This window comes from Mesoplodon densirostris, chromosome X (assembly GCF_025265405.1).
Source record: "Mesoplodon densirostris isolate mMesDen1 chromosome X, mMesDen1 primary haplotype, whole genome shotgun sequence".
In the NCBI taxonomy this organism is placed as follows: Eukaryota; Metazoa; Chordata; class Mammalia; order Artiodactyla; family Ziphiidae; genus Mesoplodon; species Mesoplodon densirostris.
Genome location: NC_082681.1, coordinates 85,382,876 through 85,398,627, shown reverse-complemented (window position 1 = coordinate 85,398,627; position 15,752 = coordinate 85,382,876). Strand labels below are relative to the sequence as shown.

The 15,752-nt window shown below is 45.6% G+C and overlaps 1 protein-coding gene across 1 annotated transcript; it reads left to right on the top strand.

Moving 5' to 3' along the window:
* The first annotated feature begins 391 nt into the window (after positions 1-391).
* Positions 392-6,530, top strand: LOC132482160 (zinc finger C4H2 domain-containing protein-like). The gene is made up of 4 exons (XM_060087251.1): positions 392-562; positions 2,157-2,329; positions 3,206-3,368; positions 6,259-6,530. The coding sequence occupies exons 1-4, from the start codon at positions 407-409 to the stop codon at positions 6,370-6,372; spliced, it is 606 nt and encodes a 201-aa protein (XP_059943234.1). The 5' UTR covers positions 392-406; the 3' UTR covers positions 6,373-6,530.
* The last annotated feature ends 9,222 nt before the right edge of the window (positions 6,531-15,752 follow it).

Genomic DNA, 15,752 nt, shown 5'->3' with positions numbered 1-15,752 from the left:
GGTGGGAGTTATTTGTGATGTGGGACTTTCCTGTGCATTGAGAGGCTGTTTAGCATTTCTGGCCCATATCCACTAAATGCCAGTAGTGGTCTCCCTTGAATCAATCTAACAGCTAAAACCTGCCCCACGTTTGCAAATGCTCCATCAAGGAACAAAATCATCCCCGTTCGGGACCCACTGAGCTTTTACCTTAGAAGAAAGAATCTCCTGCCTTTGTGGGGATGGCTTCAGGCTGCCTCTGCCTGAAGAGAGGGAAGCTTAGAAAGATGGCTTAACCAGTTAGCCCTGGCTCAGGGCCTAAGTCTGTACTCCATTTCTCTAACTCTGTACTCCATTTCCCTTTTCCTGCCTTCTCCTGCTGGTCTGTTTCCTCCTTTGGGGGAATGGCAGGAACAAGACCCTGCAGATGGAAAAGATCAAGACCCGTTTGAAGGCTGAGTTTGAGGCCCTTGAATCAGAGGAGAGACACCTGAAGGAATACAAGCAGGAGATGGACCTCCTGCTACAGGAGAAGATGGCCCACGTGGAGGAACTCCAACTGATCCACGCTGATATCAATGTGGTATGTGGTATTTGGCTGGCTGCCTGAAGCCTATTTCTGGGCCCTTTGAGGAGGAATAGGCAGTAGTGAGTGCTGTGGACTCTCCTTGAGATGTGGCTGTGGCCAACTTGGGGGAGTAGGCATCAGGCTATGTTGAAATGGAAGAATCGAGGAGTTCTGAGATCCAGCCCTGGCTCTGTCACTGATCGGCTGTATATCAGTGGACAAGTTCCTTCTTCTCTCAGGGCCTCATTTTCCTTTTCTGTACCATGAGAGGGATTCAGTCACCTCTGAGGTCTCATTCGGCACTGATGTGCTCTCATTCTGGGAGTCTAGGAGTTGAGAGCTAGCCTTGGGGAAAAGCAGAGGAGGCCGAATGCCTTGGGGATCTAACTTAAATTTAGGGCTCCGAAGCTTCCATCTAAGCCAAACAAACCACCTCTGCCAGCCTACCCAACTGGGACTCCCTCATTACAGTCTCTCTTTTGGAGAACTTTGGAATGTGGGGAATGAACTGCCTGCTATGATGATAAGTCCCCCACTTTTTAGAGTTATTAAAGCAGAGTCTGAATGATCACCTGTCTGAGCTGCAGTATTGGTGATTCCTTCACCAAGAGGGAGGTTGGAGGTGCTGACCTGTAAGGCCCTTTCCAAACCTTAGAGTCTATGATAATGAGATTTTTTTAAAATCACGTTTGAAGGAGCTAAGTTTCTATTCTTGGGAAACTCATTTCTGTGGCAATATCTACTTCCTGATATTGCCAAGCCTAGGGCCTTAAAGGAAATATGAATGCAATTTGGACAGTAGTTACCTGGGATTTTCTGTGTCACAAGATCACAGGATATCAGGGTCTCATGAGGAGTTGGCACTTCTGCTGCCAGCTAACTAAGGATAGAGAAAGAAACAAGGTATTAGTCACAGAGGTGCTGAAAATCTGGGCCAGTGGATCTCCAACTTGAACATGCCTCATGAGTCACCTAGAGGGCCTGTTAAAACACAGATTGTTGGACTTCACCCCAGAATTTCTGATTGCTTATATCTGGGGTGGTGCATGAGAATTTACATTCCTAATGAGTTCCCAGTTGATGCTGATGCTGGTGATCTGGTAACTGCATTTTGAGAACCACTGATTTAGGAGAAAAGCCACCGGCCTGGGAGGCAGAAGCCCTGAGTCTTTATGTAGACTTGGCTCCTAGGAAGCATTTCTCTGAGGAAGTTAATTCTTCTCTCTGAGTCTCAATTCTCTGATCTGTAAAATGGTGGTGGCTTGCACTACATGAGCTCTAAGGGCCATTCCAGCTCTAAGATGTTATATTTGAATAATAACTACCACTAATTGAGACTTTACTCTGTGTTAGCCCCTGTACTGAGTGCTTATATGAATTCAATCGTTGAATCTTCACCAAGATTATATGAGGTAGGTATGATTGTTACCACCATTATACAGATGAAAAAACTGAGGCTTGACAAGAGTCACATAGAATACATAGTAGGTTGAGGACTTGATCACAGATTGGTTTGGCTCTGGAGCCTGTGCTATTATCCACTCAGCTGTACAACCTCGCCGAGAATCTTGGAGTCTCTTCCTTGTGCTTGCCTCACTCTGTGTTCCAGATGGAAAACACCATCAAACAGTCTGAGAATGACCTAAACAAGCTGCTAGAGTCAACCCGGTGGCTACATGATGAGTATAAGCCACTGAAGGAACATGTGGATGCCCTGCGCATGACTCTGGGCCTGCAGAGGCTCCCTGACCTATGTGAAGAGGAGGAGAAGCTCTCCTTGGAGTAAGCTGCCTGCCTTCTGTCCCTGCAACATACACCACACACACACACACACACACACACACACACACACACACACATGTGTATATATACACACAGAAAGCCTGGTCTGAAAGCCAGGGTACCCAGTCCTAGACCCAGGCCTGTCAGCGACCGACTCCTTGCATGACCTTGGGTAAGTCTCTGTGTTGGGCTGTTAGATGATTAGACTAGAATTACTAGATGGATTTTAAAGTTCCTTGTGCAATTTTGACAATACAAGACTATGTCTATGACTCTTTGTGTGTGTATGCGTCTGTGACTCTTAAGAGGTCACCTCCCAAGTCAAGGTCTAGAAAGGGTGTCCAGAAACCTTGTAAACACAGAAGGGCGAGCTTTCATGGCCTCCAGGGGCTAGCCTGGAACTTTATCTTAAGACCCAGAGTTAAGAACTAAGCTTACTTTACAGAGATACAGAGTTCAGTTCAATAGAAGGAATACAAGGGAACATACTTCCTTAAGGTAGAGCAGGCTGCCTGTGGAAGTGGTGAGCTTCTTATTCCTAGAGGTATGCCAGCAGAGGCCTGAGGACACTTAATAGGAATACTGCAAAGGAACATGGGATGGAGGGTAGAAAAATGCCCTTGGAGGACTTGGCTAGCCTTGGGATTTTTTTTAATTTTTCTGGGCCTGTCAGAGCCAAGGAGCAGGAGGAGTACCCTTCCCAACACACAGGGGGCCTGGTACCCAGGGAGAAGAGCCTTGTGCTGGAGAGGGTGCAGGAATTTCCTACAGTGAGCCACAACCCAACCCCCTTCATTCTGTAGCATGGAGTCCTTAAGAGGGGCAAGGTTCTCCTTGCTTTCAGAATGATCCAGCTAACGTCTCTCATCTCCAAAGTTACTTTGAGAAGCAGAAAGCAGAGTGGCAGACGGAGCCGCAGGAGCCCCCGATCCCTGAATCCTTGGCCGCCGCAGCCGCTGCCGCCCAACAACTCCAAGTGGCTAGGAAGCAGGACACTCGGCAGACAGCCACCTTCAGGCAGCAGCCCCCACCTATGAAGGTGAGTGAGCTGGGTATGGACTGTGGAGGAAGCAAGGTATCCTCAAGCAGCCCCATGGAAGGTTGGGTCTGGGGCTTTGGCCTTACTTATTTGGGGTCTTCCTAAAACAGCCTTCACTTGGGACACAGAGGAAGGGGTGGTGTGTATGTGTGCTGTAGTAGAGCCACTGGTCTTGTTGCCTCATATTCTCAGAGAGGTTAGAATGCAGGGAGATTGGCAGGCTCTGCTAAAGTATAATTTTCAGAACGTTAGAAACGTGACTCAGACAAATATATAGTGAACCTGTGTCATTAACGAGGGAGCCAGCAGCATTACAAAGCTGGTTCCAGAAGCATTAGAGGAACAGATAATTATATAGTCAAGAAAGGAAAGGAATGCCAAAATACGTTTGCAATGTTAAATCCAGAACTGGTTAATGTCCTACAGGAAAATAAAACTGCAATCGTTGTGATTACCTTTTCTTTGTAACAAAAATAATTTGCATCTCTACTGGGCAAAAACCTTTTGTGCCTTATCAACATTAAGTCACAGCATCTGGGCCCTGATCAACAGTAAATAGTCAAATAGTATACTATTTAACTGAAAAGTATTTATAGTCAGTGGAACAGAATAGAGAGCCCAGAAATAAACCCACTCACCTATGTTCAATTAATCTTCGACAAAGGAGGCAAGAATATACAATGGAGACAAGACAGTCTCTTCAGCAAGTGGTATTGGGAAAGCTGGACAGATGCATGTAAATCAATAAAGTTAGAACACTCCTTCACACCATACTCAAAAGTAAGCTCAAAACAGCTTCAAGACTTAAATGTAAGACATGATACCATACAACTCCTAGAAGGGAACACAGGCAAAACATTCTCTGACATAAATTGTACCAGTGTTTTCTTAGGTCAGTCTCCCAAGGCAATAGAAATAAAAGCAAAAGTAAACAAATGGGACCTATTCAAACTTATAAGCTTTTGCCCAGCAAAGGAAACCATAAACAAAAATGAAAAGCCAACCTACGGAATGGGAGGAAATATTTGCAAATGATGAGACCAACAAGGACTTAATTCCCAAAATATAAACACAGCTCATACAACTCAATAACACAAAAACAAATAATCCCATCAAAGAATGGGCAGAGGGGGCCTCCCTGGTGGCGCAAGTGGTTGAGAGTCCACCTGCCGATGCAGGGGATGCGGGTTCGTGCCCCGGTCTGGGAGGATCCCATATGCCGTGGAGCGGCTGGGCCCGTGAGCCATGGCTGCTGAGCCTGCGCGTCCGGAGCCTGCGTGTCCGGAGCCTGTGCTCCGCGACGGGGGAGGCCACAACAGTGAGAGGCCCGCATACCGCAAAAAAAAAAAAAAAAAAAAAAAAAAAGAATGGGCAGAGGACCTCAATAGACATTTCTCCAAAGAAAACATACAGATGGCCAATAGGCACATGAACAGGTGCTCAGCATCACCAATTGTTGGAGAAATGCTAATCAAAACTTCAATGAGGTATCACCTCACACCGGTCAGAATGGCCATCATTAAAAATTCTGAAAATAACAAATGCTGGAGAGGGTGTGGAGAAAAGAGAACCCTCCTACACCATTGGTAGGAACGTAAATCGGTGCAGCCACTATGGAGAACAGTATGGAAGTTCCTTAAAAGACTAAAATTTGAGTTACCATATGATCCTGCAATCCCACTCCTAGGCATATATCCAGGGAAAACTCTAATTCAAAAAGATAAATGCACCCCAATGTTCATAGCAGTACTATTTACAATAGCCAAGACATGGAAGCAACCTAAATGTCCATCGACAGATGAACGGATAAAGATGATGTGGTACATATATACAATGGAATACTACTCAGCCATATAAAAGAATGAAATAATGCCATTTGCAGCAACATGGATGGACCTAGAGATTATCATACTAAGTGAAGTAAGTCAGACCGAGAAAGACAAATACCATATGATATCATTTATATGTGAAATATAAAATATGATACAAATGAACTTATTTACAAGACAGAACCAGACTCACAGACATAGAAAACAAACTTATGGTTACCAAAGGCGAAAGGGGGTGGGACAGGGGTAAATTAGGCTTTTGGGATTAGCAGATAGAGACTACTGTGTATAAAATAGATAAACACCAGTGTCCTACTGTATAGCACAGGGAACTATATTCAATATCCTGTAATAACCCATAACAGAAAAGAATATCTATCTATCTATCTATCTATCTATCTATCATCTATATCATTTTGCTGTATACCAGAAGCTAATGCAACATTTTAAATCAACTATACTTCAATTTTTTTAAATAAGTAGTAAATAGTCAAACAAAGAGACAGTCTCCTAGAGCAAGGGTCAGCAAACCAGAACCCATAGGCCAAGTGTGACCTGCTCCCCGTTTTTGTAAATAAAGTTTTATTGGCCCACACACATTTCTGCTTGTTTATGTATTGTCTATAGCTTCTTTTATGTAAGACAGTTGGAGCTGAGTAGTTGCAACTAAAATCATTTGACCTGAAAAGAAAGTCCAAAAGATTTACTATCTTGGCCTTTACAGGAAAAGTTTATTGATACCTGTCCTAGAGAATTAAATAATCCTTGAGTGAGCCTGTTAGACCATGCTCCAGTATAATGCTTAATGAATATGCAATTCACATTTTGCCTTATTGCCAAATTTTGGATATTTTTCCTCAGTACCCCTCTTTGACTTTCACTCCCTTACATCCTTTGCATCCCTTACATCCAGCACAGATCTCGCTACTTGGGACTCACTACTTAGGTCTTGCTCCTTCCTGTTGGGAAATCGCAATTGCTTGTGGGGGCCCCTGGGAAAGATGAGCCATGGCCTAGAAGAATCTGACCACTAACTTGCTTTGTCTTGTGCCCCCCACCAGGCCTGCTTGTCATGTCACCAACAAATTCACCGGAATGCACCTATATGCCCTCTGTGCAAAGCCAAGAGTCGGTCCAGGAACCCCAAAAAGCCAAAACGGAAGCAGGATGAATGAAAAGAAGGAGAACACTTAGAGCTCTGCTGCTCATAACCCCTCCCCTTGGCCAGAGTGATTGATGTCTCCATGTGAAACCACCCTTCCCCACCTCTACAAAGTCTCCTATTTAATGTGATGGAAGCACAACCCCTCTCTCACTTTTCTCTTATTTCTGTTTGCTCTTGGAGTTTCTGGTTTAGGAAGAGATGTGGTTCAGGTGCTAATGACAGTTGTGTCTGAAGATCCCTTCTCTCTCACCCACATTTCAACCCCTGCCCTTGTTTGGAGCTAAGGGAAAGGCGGAAGTCCCAGATGTGAGTCCCTGTCTCTTGTGCCTGAGGCCTGGGGCCTAAGGTCTGAGGGCCTGGAGAGGCCCATATCTTGTTTCAGGTGAAGGCACCAGTGTGCCCCCTCCCTGTACTTTTGCCTTAGGCTCTGAAGGGACCACAGTCTTCTTGCTGGACGTTTCAATAGGCTTGGTGCATTTATCTCCCCCACCCGCAACCTCATCTCATCCTCAAGGCCCGAGGTAGCTTGGACAAGCTCTCCTTTTCATATTCATTTGGGAGGCCTGGCTGTTATTATTGAGCTCACCACCCCACCACCTGGCAGTTTCCCAGATATACTAAAGTTCTCAGGTACCAGGCTATGTGTCTGGGGATCCTAAAATCTGTGGGCTTTTCTCCCATAATAAACCCTAGCTTTTGAAAATCAGTAGCAGATGTTCCCCACAGTGAAATCAGGGAGCCAGACCCACTCCACAAGTCCCGCCTAACTCGTTGCCTAGGTCATTGGTCTGAGGGCTCTGCTATCAGGGCTGCCTTAGGCTGGAGAGGCCCCAGGCTGACATTTGTGTTGCCTTTTATCCAAAACCATTACTCTGGTACTGACTCAAATGGTATATCTTAGAGGTCAGAGTAGTGGGTTGAAATTCAAGTGAATGCCAATCACTTTACACATGCAGGTAGGTGGGACTTCTACTCCAGTCTCTCTTCTCTAAGGCAGCCTCAGCTCAGGTCAGCTTTTGGCCACCCCTTTTCCTGTGGATTGTGCAGGTGGATTTCCCTCTCAAAATAAAAGGCACCAGGCTCCCCAAGCCCTACAGCTCTTCCCTCCTCCAAAGCCACATCTCTAGTCAAGTCACTCTCAAACTTAAGGGACAGGGATGGGGGCTGGCTGACTGAAAAAGTGTTAGCTCCTGGCTGGGGAGGGGGGATATTTTTCCTTCCTTTCTTAGCTGTAGTTTTAAGTTGCCACAGTTGTCCGTGTGTTCATAATATATAAAAGGTTCCTCTGCTCTTTGAAAGTAAGAGCGTTCTGTCTGTACAAATCCTTTTAAATAAACATTTGTTCATTGGAGTAAATGCTGACTCAGTGCCTACAAGTACCAGGTAACAGAAAAGATGTAATGCCCTTTCCCCTTCTGGGTAGCTCTTCTTTACTCTTATTCACTCCTCCCTACAAGTGAGAAAACCAGGCACACCGCCGCATAATAATTTACCCTATTTTTATAATAATTTCCATGTATGCAGTGACCACTCTGTGTCAAGTCTCTATGTAAGATGCTTTATATAGATGATTGTATATGATTTTCAAAACAACCTTTCAAGCTAAGTATTCTTATTGCCCTTTTCCAAAAATGTAAACTGAAGCTCAGAGAAGTTAAATAACTTGTACAGAGTTAAACAGACAGCTAGTAAGAGAAGATTCAGGATTTGAACACAGATTTGTCTGGTACCAGAGTCCACTTTTTTTCCTACGTTTTCTCCATGATCACTTTTTAAAGCTTTTCTCCCTTTTGGGATGGCTTGAACACAGGAGTAGGTGAAATAACTCTGAACTAGAAATCAGAGACTAGGAATTCAGTGACTGATGCAGGGATGTAAAGGCCTGTTCTCCTATGAGGATACAATAGGGAAAAACTCCGAAGGGTCATCCCAGCTTCAGAGCTCCCCATGGGTGGACTGTGGTTTCCATTAAGACTGAGTTGCAGTTCAATAGCTCCCTCTGTCCAATCCTGCCTCCTTCTCTTCCCTTTTCTTCTACAAGTGTTGATCCCAAGGGCTCCCTAATTGATACCCTGTGCATTAAACTGTCCCAATGCTTTCCAGAAACCCAACTTCTCTGTGCTTCAGTGTCCTCATCTGGAAAAATGGGGAAAATAACAGTACCTACTTCTGGCACTGTTGTGAGCAATGCCAGGCATATAGTAAGCACTCAGTGCCAGGCATATAGTAAGTACTTCTACCCCTTGTGCCTCTGGCACCAGGTTGATCGGATGAGCGGTCAAAAGAAACACTATTTGTCTTAGCTGACATGACTCTACCACCCCAGATGTTGTTCAGCTACGAGCCTGCTTTTAAGGTGGCCTAGACGCAGTCTGGGCAAAGGGAGGACACTCAGCTGTGTAACTTGGAGTACACCTTAACCTGTATAGCTCTCAGCAGGTCCCTGTAAAGTATAAGAGAAGTGGTCATTGCTCTGCATCTTTGGCACACTGGAGGTCAGATCTGTCAATTCAGTTGCAGCACAACTAGCCAGGTCAGCTGTTTCCCAGGGAACACCTCTGAATGGGAAGGGAACAATCAAATGTTGAGCACCTATACCTGCCAGCCACTGGGTGGGGTGCTACTATCTCATTTAATTTTTCCGGTTCAGCTATCTGTTGTGAAACAAACCACCCAAAAACTTAGTGGCTTAAAACAGCCACCGTTTATTTGCTCGTGATTCTGCAATTTGAGCAGGACTTGCTGGGAATGGCTTATTTCTGTTCCATGTGGTGTTGCCTCAGACAGCTTGGCTGGGGCTGAAGGACCCAAGATGTGTGCTCTCACTTGTCTGATACCTCAGCTGTGGTGGCTGAAACAGCTGTGGGCTGGATGGGCCTCCCACCTCCCTTTGTAGTATTTTACTCTCCAGGGCCTTTCTTTCTCCATTGGGCCTCTCTCTCCAAGTAGAGTAGTGAGACATTTTTTTTTTATGTGGCAGCAGTCTTCCCAGAGGGTGAAAACAAAAGCTGCAAGGCCTTTTGTGGCATAAGACCAGAAGTCATACAGCAAAAGTGCTGCTGTACTCTATTGGTCAAAGCAAGTCGCAGAGCCAGCCCAGATTTAAGGAGTGGGGAAAAGAGACTCCGCCTCTTGATGGGAGGAGCTGCATGTATGCCAGAGATGGGGGCAATTCTTGGTCGTATTTGCAGACAACCTACCACATCATCCAAAAACAACCTTACAAGGAAGGCATTATGCGTGTCTATTTTTACAGATGATAAAACTGAGGCTCAAAAAGGGTAAAATGGTTGCCCAACAAACAACTAGGAAGGGGCAAAGCCAGGAGGCAAAGCTAGGTGTGTCTGCCTTTAAAGCCTGTGTTTCTTCTGCCTAAGAGCAGTTCTTCAGATAAGTCTGAGACCTGGTTAGAGGAGACTAAAGAAAGGAAGAGAAGGAACAAAACAGAGTAAAAGACGAAGACGAGGCAGGTGAAAGAGAGAGAGATGAAGGAAGAGGAGGAGAGTAAGGGAAGTTATTTGTTATATTGGTAAGATGCTGTAAAAAGCACCTTCTTCAACATTCTCATTTAATGCTCACATTAAGTAGCCCTGTACTGTTAGTAGAGCATGTAGTATTACATTTTATAAATGAGACCCAGAGAGGGGAACTGACTTGCCCAAGGTCATTTAGCAGGTTAAGAGCAAAGCCACAACTAGAACCCAGGCCTTCCAATCTGGGAATAACCCGATTTGGGGCTCTCTTTACACGTTTGACACAGTGGGGGTGATTGTATACATGCTTTGTGACAGATGGGTCGCTTTTACACTGAGGATAGGTGCTCACTCCACAGGGGAAGGCCAGGCAATTTTAGCAATTCGGCTCTTAAAGTCCAGTTCCCTGTTACTATTATGCCCCCAGCTTTCCCATAGCGATTATCAGCATCTTTGCAATGATCAACATCTCCCAAGGTGAACTCTGGGAAGGCTGTTAACTCAGGGCCAGGTGCCCTTATGTTAGGTACTTAACCCCTCTGGGGCTCCAATATCTCATATGTGAGGTAGGAATAGTAGTAGTCCTCTCCTCATGGCATTGTTGTGAAGATTAAATGAGCTAATAATATATGTAAAGTGCCTAGAACAGCACTTGAGAAGCATTCAGTAAATGATAGCTATGAGGAAGAAAATGATAATGATTATGACTGGCTTCCTGATGATGGTGAGGAGGACGAGGAGGAGGAGGAGGAAGAAGAGAAAGGGAAGGGAGGGGGAGGAGAAGGGTGGGGGAGAAAAGGGAAGAGGAGGCAGGGTACAGTAGGGAAGGGGTTGCCCCCATGTAAGGCCTCCCTCAGAGGGAGAGTTGATAGCTAAGATTCATGGCTCCTTTTCTGGAGCTTGATGAGATTCCGAGGCTCTGCTGCCACTTGGCACTGAGTCTGTTTCATAGTTATAAAAAGAAAGACACTGGCCCCTCATGGGAACTAGGCAGAAGCCCCTCTTTTCACCACATTCTTTTCTACTATGGCAGAGGAAAGACCATCCCTAAAAAAGAATCCCCCATAAGTGGTCTAGGCTCATGTGCACTTCAGTGGTTTCTGTACTGTGCAGTACAGGGAAATGACACTGACCCAGGAATGAGCCGTTCCTGGGTTCAAATCCCCAATTCTTTACTTATTAGCAGTGCATTCTTGAGGAAGTTATCAAACATTTCCAACCTCCAGTTTCCTCATCTGTAAACTGGAGATAATACCTACTCTGTGGGGTTGCAGTGAAAGATTTAAAAACAAAGAAGGCGAGGGTCACCATTCACTGGATGTCCATAATTTAGTGGGTGCTGTGGGAGGAAACATAGTGTAGTGGTCAAGGCCGTGGATACCAAAGTCAGAGAGTCTGGATTCAACTCTCAGCAATGCCATTTGCTGATCGTGTGACCTTCAGGGAGCTCATTAACTTCTTGAAACCTCATCTGTACAATGGGGGTGATGACAGAATTTACCTCATTGGATTTTTACTAGGATTAAATGAGATAATATTTATGAGTTGCACACAGAAAGCATTATCTGAGTGTTTCATAAAGTAAACAAATCAAATCTTCCTACCAACACTCAGTGTCATCAACTTAGAGATGAGAAAATTTAAGCTGGTAGAAGTCAAATGCCTTCAAATTTGGGTCTGTCTGACTCCACTAAACCTCAGAAACGCTTGGAAGAGTGTAGTGCTGTCTACAATTTATTTTGAAATGCATCAAAATTTAGGTGGATTGGTGGATGGATAGAAGAATAGATATGTGATAAAAGAAGTCCAGTAAAATGCTAATTGTAGGACCTAGATGCGGGCATATGGGTGCTACCTGTAAAATTTGCTGTATATGTAATTTTTTTCATAATAAAATGTCGGGGCCATAATACATCTACCTGGTAATGTTACTTCTCTGCCTAAAAGCCTTGGTTTGTTCCCCAGCATTCCCACTTTCTAATTTGACCTCTTGTATAATCAGCATAGCTCTCACTGACCACCCCTCCCCGCCCCCACCATGTGGAATTGGCAGAGCACCTGGTAGAACAGATGATAATGGAGAGAGAGGGAGAGACAGCGCTGCGTTCCTACTTAGGGTGACCAACTTGTCCCAGTTTGCCCAGGACTGCTCTGGTTTTAAAACTGAAAGTCCTACATCCTGGGAAATCCCACAGTCTTAGGCCCAGCAGTACTGTGAGCCTTCTTTCTTTCTGGTAGTGTTAAGGGCAGCTGTCACCTGTTGTTTCTAATTCATGTCATAGCATGCTCAGGGGCTCTGGGCAGACAGTTTCAGATCTGGCCCTGACCCACTTACCCTGCCACCTGGGCAGATGCTGCCCCCTGCTGGTGATGGGGAGAACCTGTTACGGAACCTCCCAGCACATTGCTGTGCACACCCAGTGCAGAGGCAGTTAATGCCTCCGCCGTTCTCCTCCATACATCACCTTATCCTAGCCGTCTGAGCTTGAAATTCCATAACCCTGACAACTCCAAGGGCCTGAGACACTGCCCTTGATCCCTGAGTCCTACTGCCAACCCTGACTCCAGACATTCTTCCACATCCTGACCAGGTAACCACATTGCCCACCAGGAGGCCTCTGGGTTCCATCCAGAAAGCAGAGAGGATGATTGCACAGCAGGCAGGTAGTTATATTCATCCAAAAGGAGCAAGGAACAGATGTCCATACATGGCAGCACCAGGAAAAAGTGAAGAGTCAGCCTAGGGGTTCCCCAAGAATACAAATGGCTGTTTATTGGTTCCCAAGAGAAAAGTGCAGAGAAGTGCATTCCTTCTGCCTAATGCTACTCTGGCATGGCACCATATCCCTTAAAAAACATGGATTGCCAGGACCCTTGATGGCTCTGCTTTTGGTCCGATGCCTTCTAATGTATGTCCCTCTGTGACACATGCATTGGGGTGAAGATAGACCTGAAAGAGACACAGTATAATAGCTTCTCTTTATTGAGTGAGCATTTACTATGGTCTAGGCATGGAACTGTGTGCTTCACATAATGCTCACATTTAACCTTCACAGATGTCCTAAAAGATATGTGCGATTATTTATCCCCATTTCACAAAAATCGGAGGCGCCAAGTGTGTTAGGTTTCTTGCCCAAGGTCGTGCAGTGAGTTGCAGAGCTGGGGCTCAAACCTAAGAAATCAGACACCAAAACTCAAGTGCATAACCAGTCTTCCAAAGATATCCGCAATCTGATATTCAATGGAAGTGCTCCTGGACACAATCACCATGAACTGCATAACTGACGTGAGTGTCGTCCTAAAGCCACAGCAGGACTGGGCGATGATACATTGGAAAGTATTGTTCAGTGCTCTCTCCACCTTTGTCTTTCTAGCCTATCATCCACAACCCAGGAATAATCAGAGCCTAGCAAGAGAGTACCTCAGATGTTACACTTCTTACTGACACTAAGCTTAGATTCACCACTGCTGAATCTATGGGTATAACTGGCTGCTGTTCTCCATTCTACCCCAATGGTGGCAATTACTTCTGCTACTACCCCACCCCTCAGCGCACCACCAGCAGCCGTCAGCCACTTGCATGACCAGCATAGCTTCAAAAATTTCTATAGGACCCATTGGAGTTTACAGAGGAATAATGTGAAACCAACACTCATCCCTGAGCACCAGAGAAGACAATCTCCATACAGAGGCCATCCTTATCACCCTTACCCCTGCAAAAATCTGGAAACAGTTACTAAGGAAACAAACCCCATGGCATTCTGTTTCCAGCTGCCAACGTCTATGAAGATTCACTTATCTGCCACTGCTCCACCTGGCCTGCCTAGAGCACATTCCCCATCTTCTAGCCCTGTGTCCAGCCCCAGCTAGTTGAGGTGGGGAACTGGAGAGCAGAATGGAGGAAGTCTGGACTTCCACTAGCACCACAGTCAGACCCAGTTTCTGGTGCAGTAAAGGGTTTGCGGCCAGGCGAAAGCTTGTGAAAAGCCACCTTCCATCTCAGGAACGCTCATGAACACATTAGATTCCTTCACCAATAAAGTGAAGTCAAGGGCCAACCCTTACCAGAGAATAGCATGTATGTGCTGGAGATAGGGGTGCTCCATCTTTGGTCTGACCATTTAAGCCAACTGGAGAAATGCACAAACTAGGTACCCCATGCCTCATAAATGCCACAAGGCTGTTTATGACAAGTCTCTGAGGCACCCCCTTGCTTGTTCCTGACCTGCATTTGCCCCAATTTCATCTTTTTGCAATGCACACTCTTCGCTCTTGACCTTGATTATACCTTTGGTCCCCCTTGGGTCTTGGGGTTTGGGGTTGATTGAGCAATGCTGGAACCTCAGCTCATCCACTGGCATGCTGTCTTGGGGCTTATGCTCTGGTTGTGGCCTCTCTGAATACAACTTTGACCTCAGTCAGTAGACTTTTTAGACTAGCTGGCCCAGTCCTGGCCCTGTCTTATGAGGAAAATGGTAATCATACACTTGCTCCATTCCCCTTCCCCTGTCCTGCCTCCCATCATGCTAAGCACTGCCCAAGCCAAACAGTGGTACAGCTCTGGCTGGAATTGCCCAGTATCTCTCAGTGCTTCCCTTCCCCTCTCTGACTCTCTCTTTTGTGGCCATTAGTGGCAGGGGGATAGATGCTGGTAGACATCCATATTGTTTCCTGTAGGCCACTCTAGAAGCCTTCTAAACTCCCTTTTTAATTTCCCCCAAAGCATTCTGCAGGATGGGTCATGATTAACCACAGCATGGAGAAGGTGTTGAGTTAGATGGGAGGACCTAAGTCTATGCTGCAATGCCAGCTGATGGGTGACTACTGGAAGATTAATGAGGTTTCCTGATGTATCTATTTAGTCCATCTTCTAAATGTTAATTTAGACACACTCCTTCTCTTCCTTAAGTTCAGGATTGGAGGAGGGAAGCAAGGAGAAAACCCAGTTTCAGTTTTGCCTCAGAGCCCAATAATATGATAGGTATTCAACCAGCCTAGGGCTCTTAGCAGCCTCTACTCTGTTATGCAACCAGCTTGATCAACTTCGGTATGAAGAAACTCAGCAGTTATCCCTGGACAATCAGAGGAGTAAACGGCAGCACACCTTAAAGCTTCAAAAATAAATTCAATAATCCCTGTGTGATCCCATTAAAATCTCTTCAATAACTTGCCAGACATTAGTTCCCATTCCTTACACAGCTGATCCCTTGTTAGATTTAAGCCTAGGAATTTAGAGCTGGAAAGGTACTTAGAGTCCCTTACTCAAACTCATCCTCATGCTAACGGGTACATTAAGCCCAGAGAAAGGAAGGGACTGGCACGAGGTCACAAATCAGTCTACTGCAGAGGAAGAGCTAGAACCGAGGTCTCCTCCTGAGTTCCAGCCTATTCTAGGTTCATGATGCCACCTTTGCCCTGATTCATCAAAGTAGCTAGATGTCCTTCTACTGGATACCCTCTTCTCTGAGGCATCCCTAAGTGATCTTGTCTTCAACGTGACCAAAGGTAGCCTCTGGCCATTGTTGCTGCATGGCAGTGAGCTGTGATGGAGGGGCGGGGGTAAAAAGGAGCTCAGTCCCATGGGACAAGCCAACTGTGTTTGGGGAAAAATCCAGCTCCATATACCATCTAGGAAGACTGAGGCTGAACCCCTTCCAGGAACAGGATGGTCTTTACTGCCTGAGGCTCATCTCAAGAGAAGGAATTTGTTCCCTCGAGTTACAGATCAAAGCTTGTTGGACCTTCATCTCTGCTCCTTCTCAACTTGGAATTCCAAGATCTGTCCACATCCAAAAGGGATAACCTCATAACCTCTGAAATGTTATGACACCATGTCCCCATTTCTGCCCCTCACACCTCTACCATGTTTCCCAGTCTCCTTCCCCTTTCTCTCAGTTCCTTCTGCCTATCTATTCTT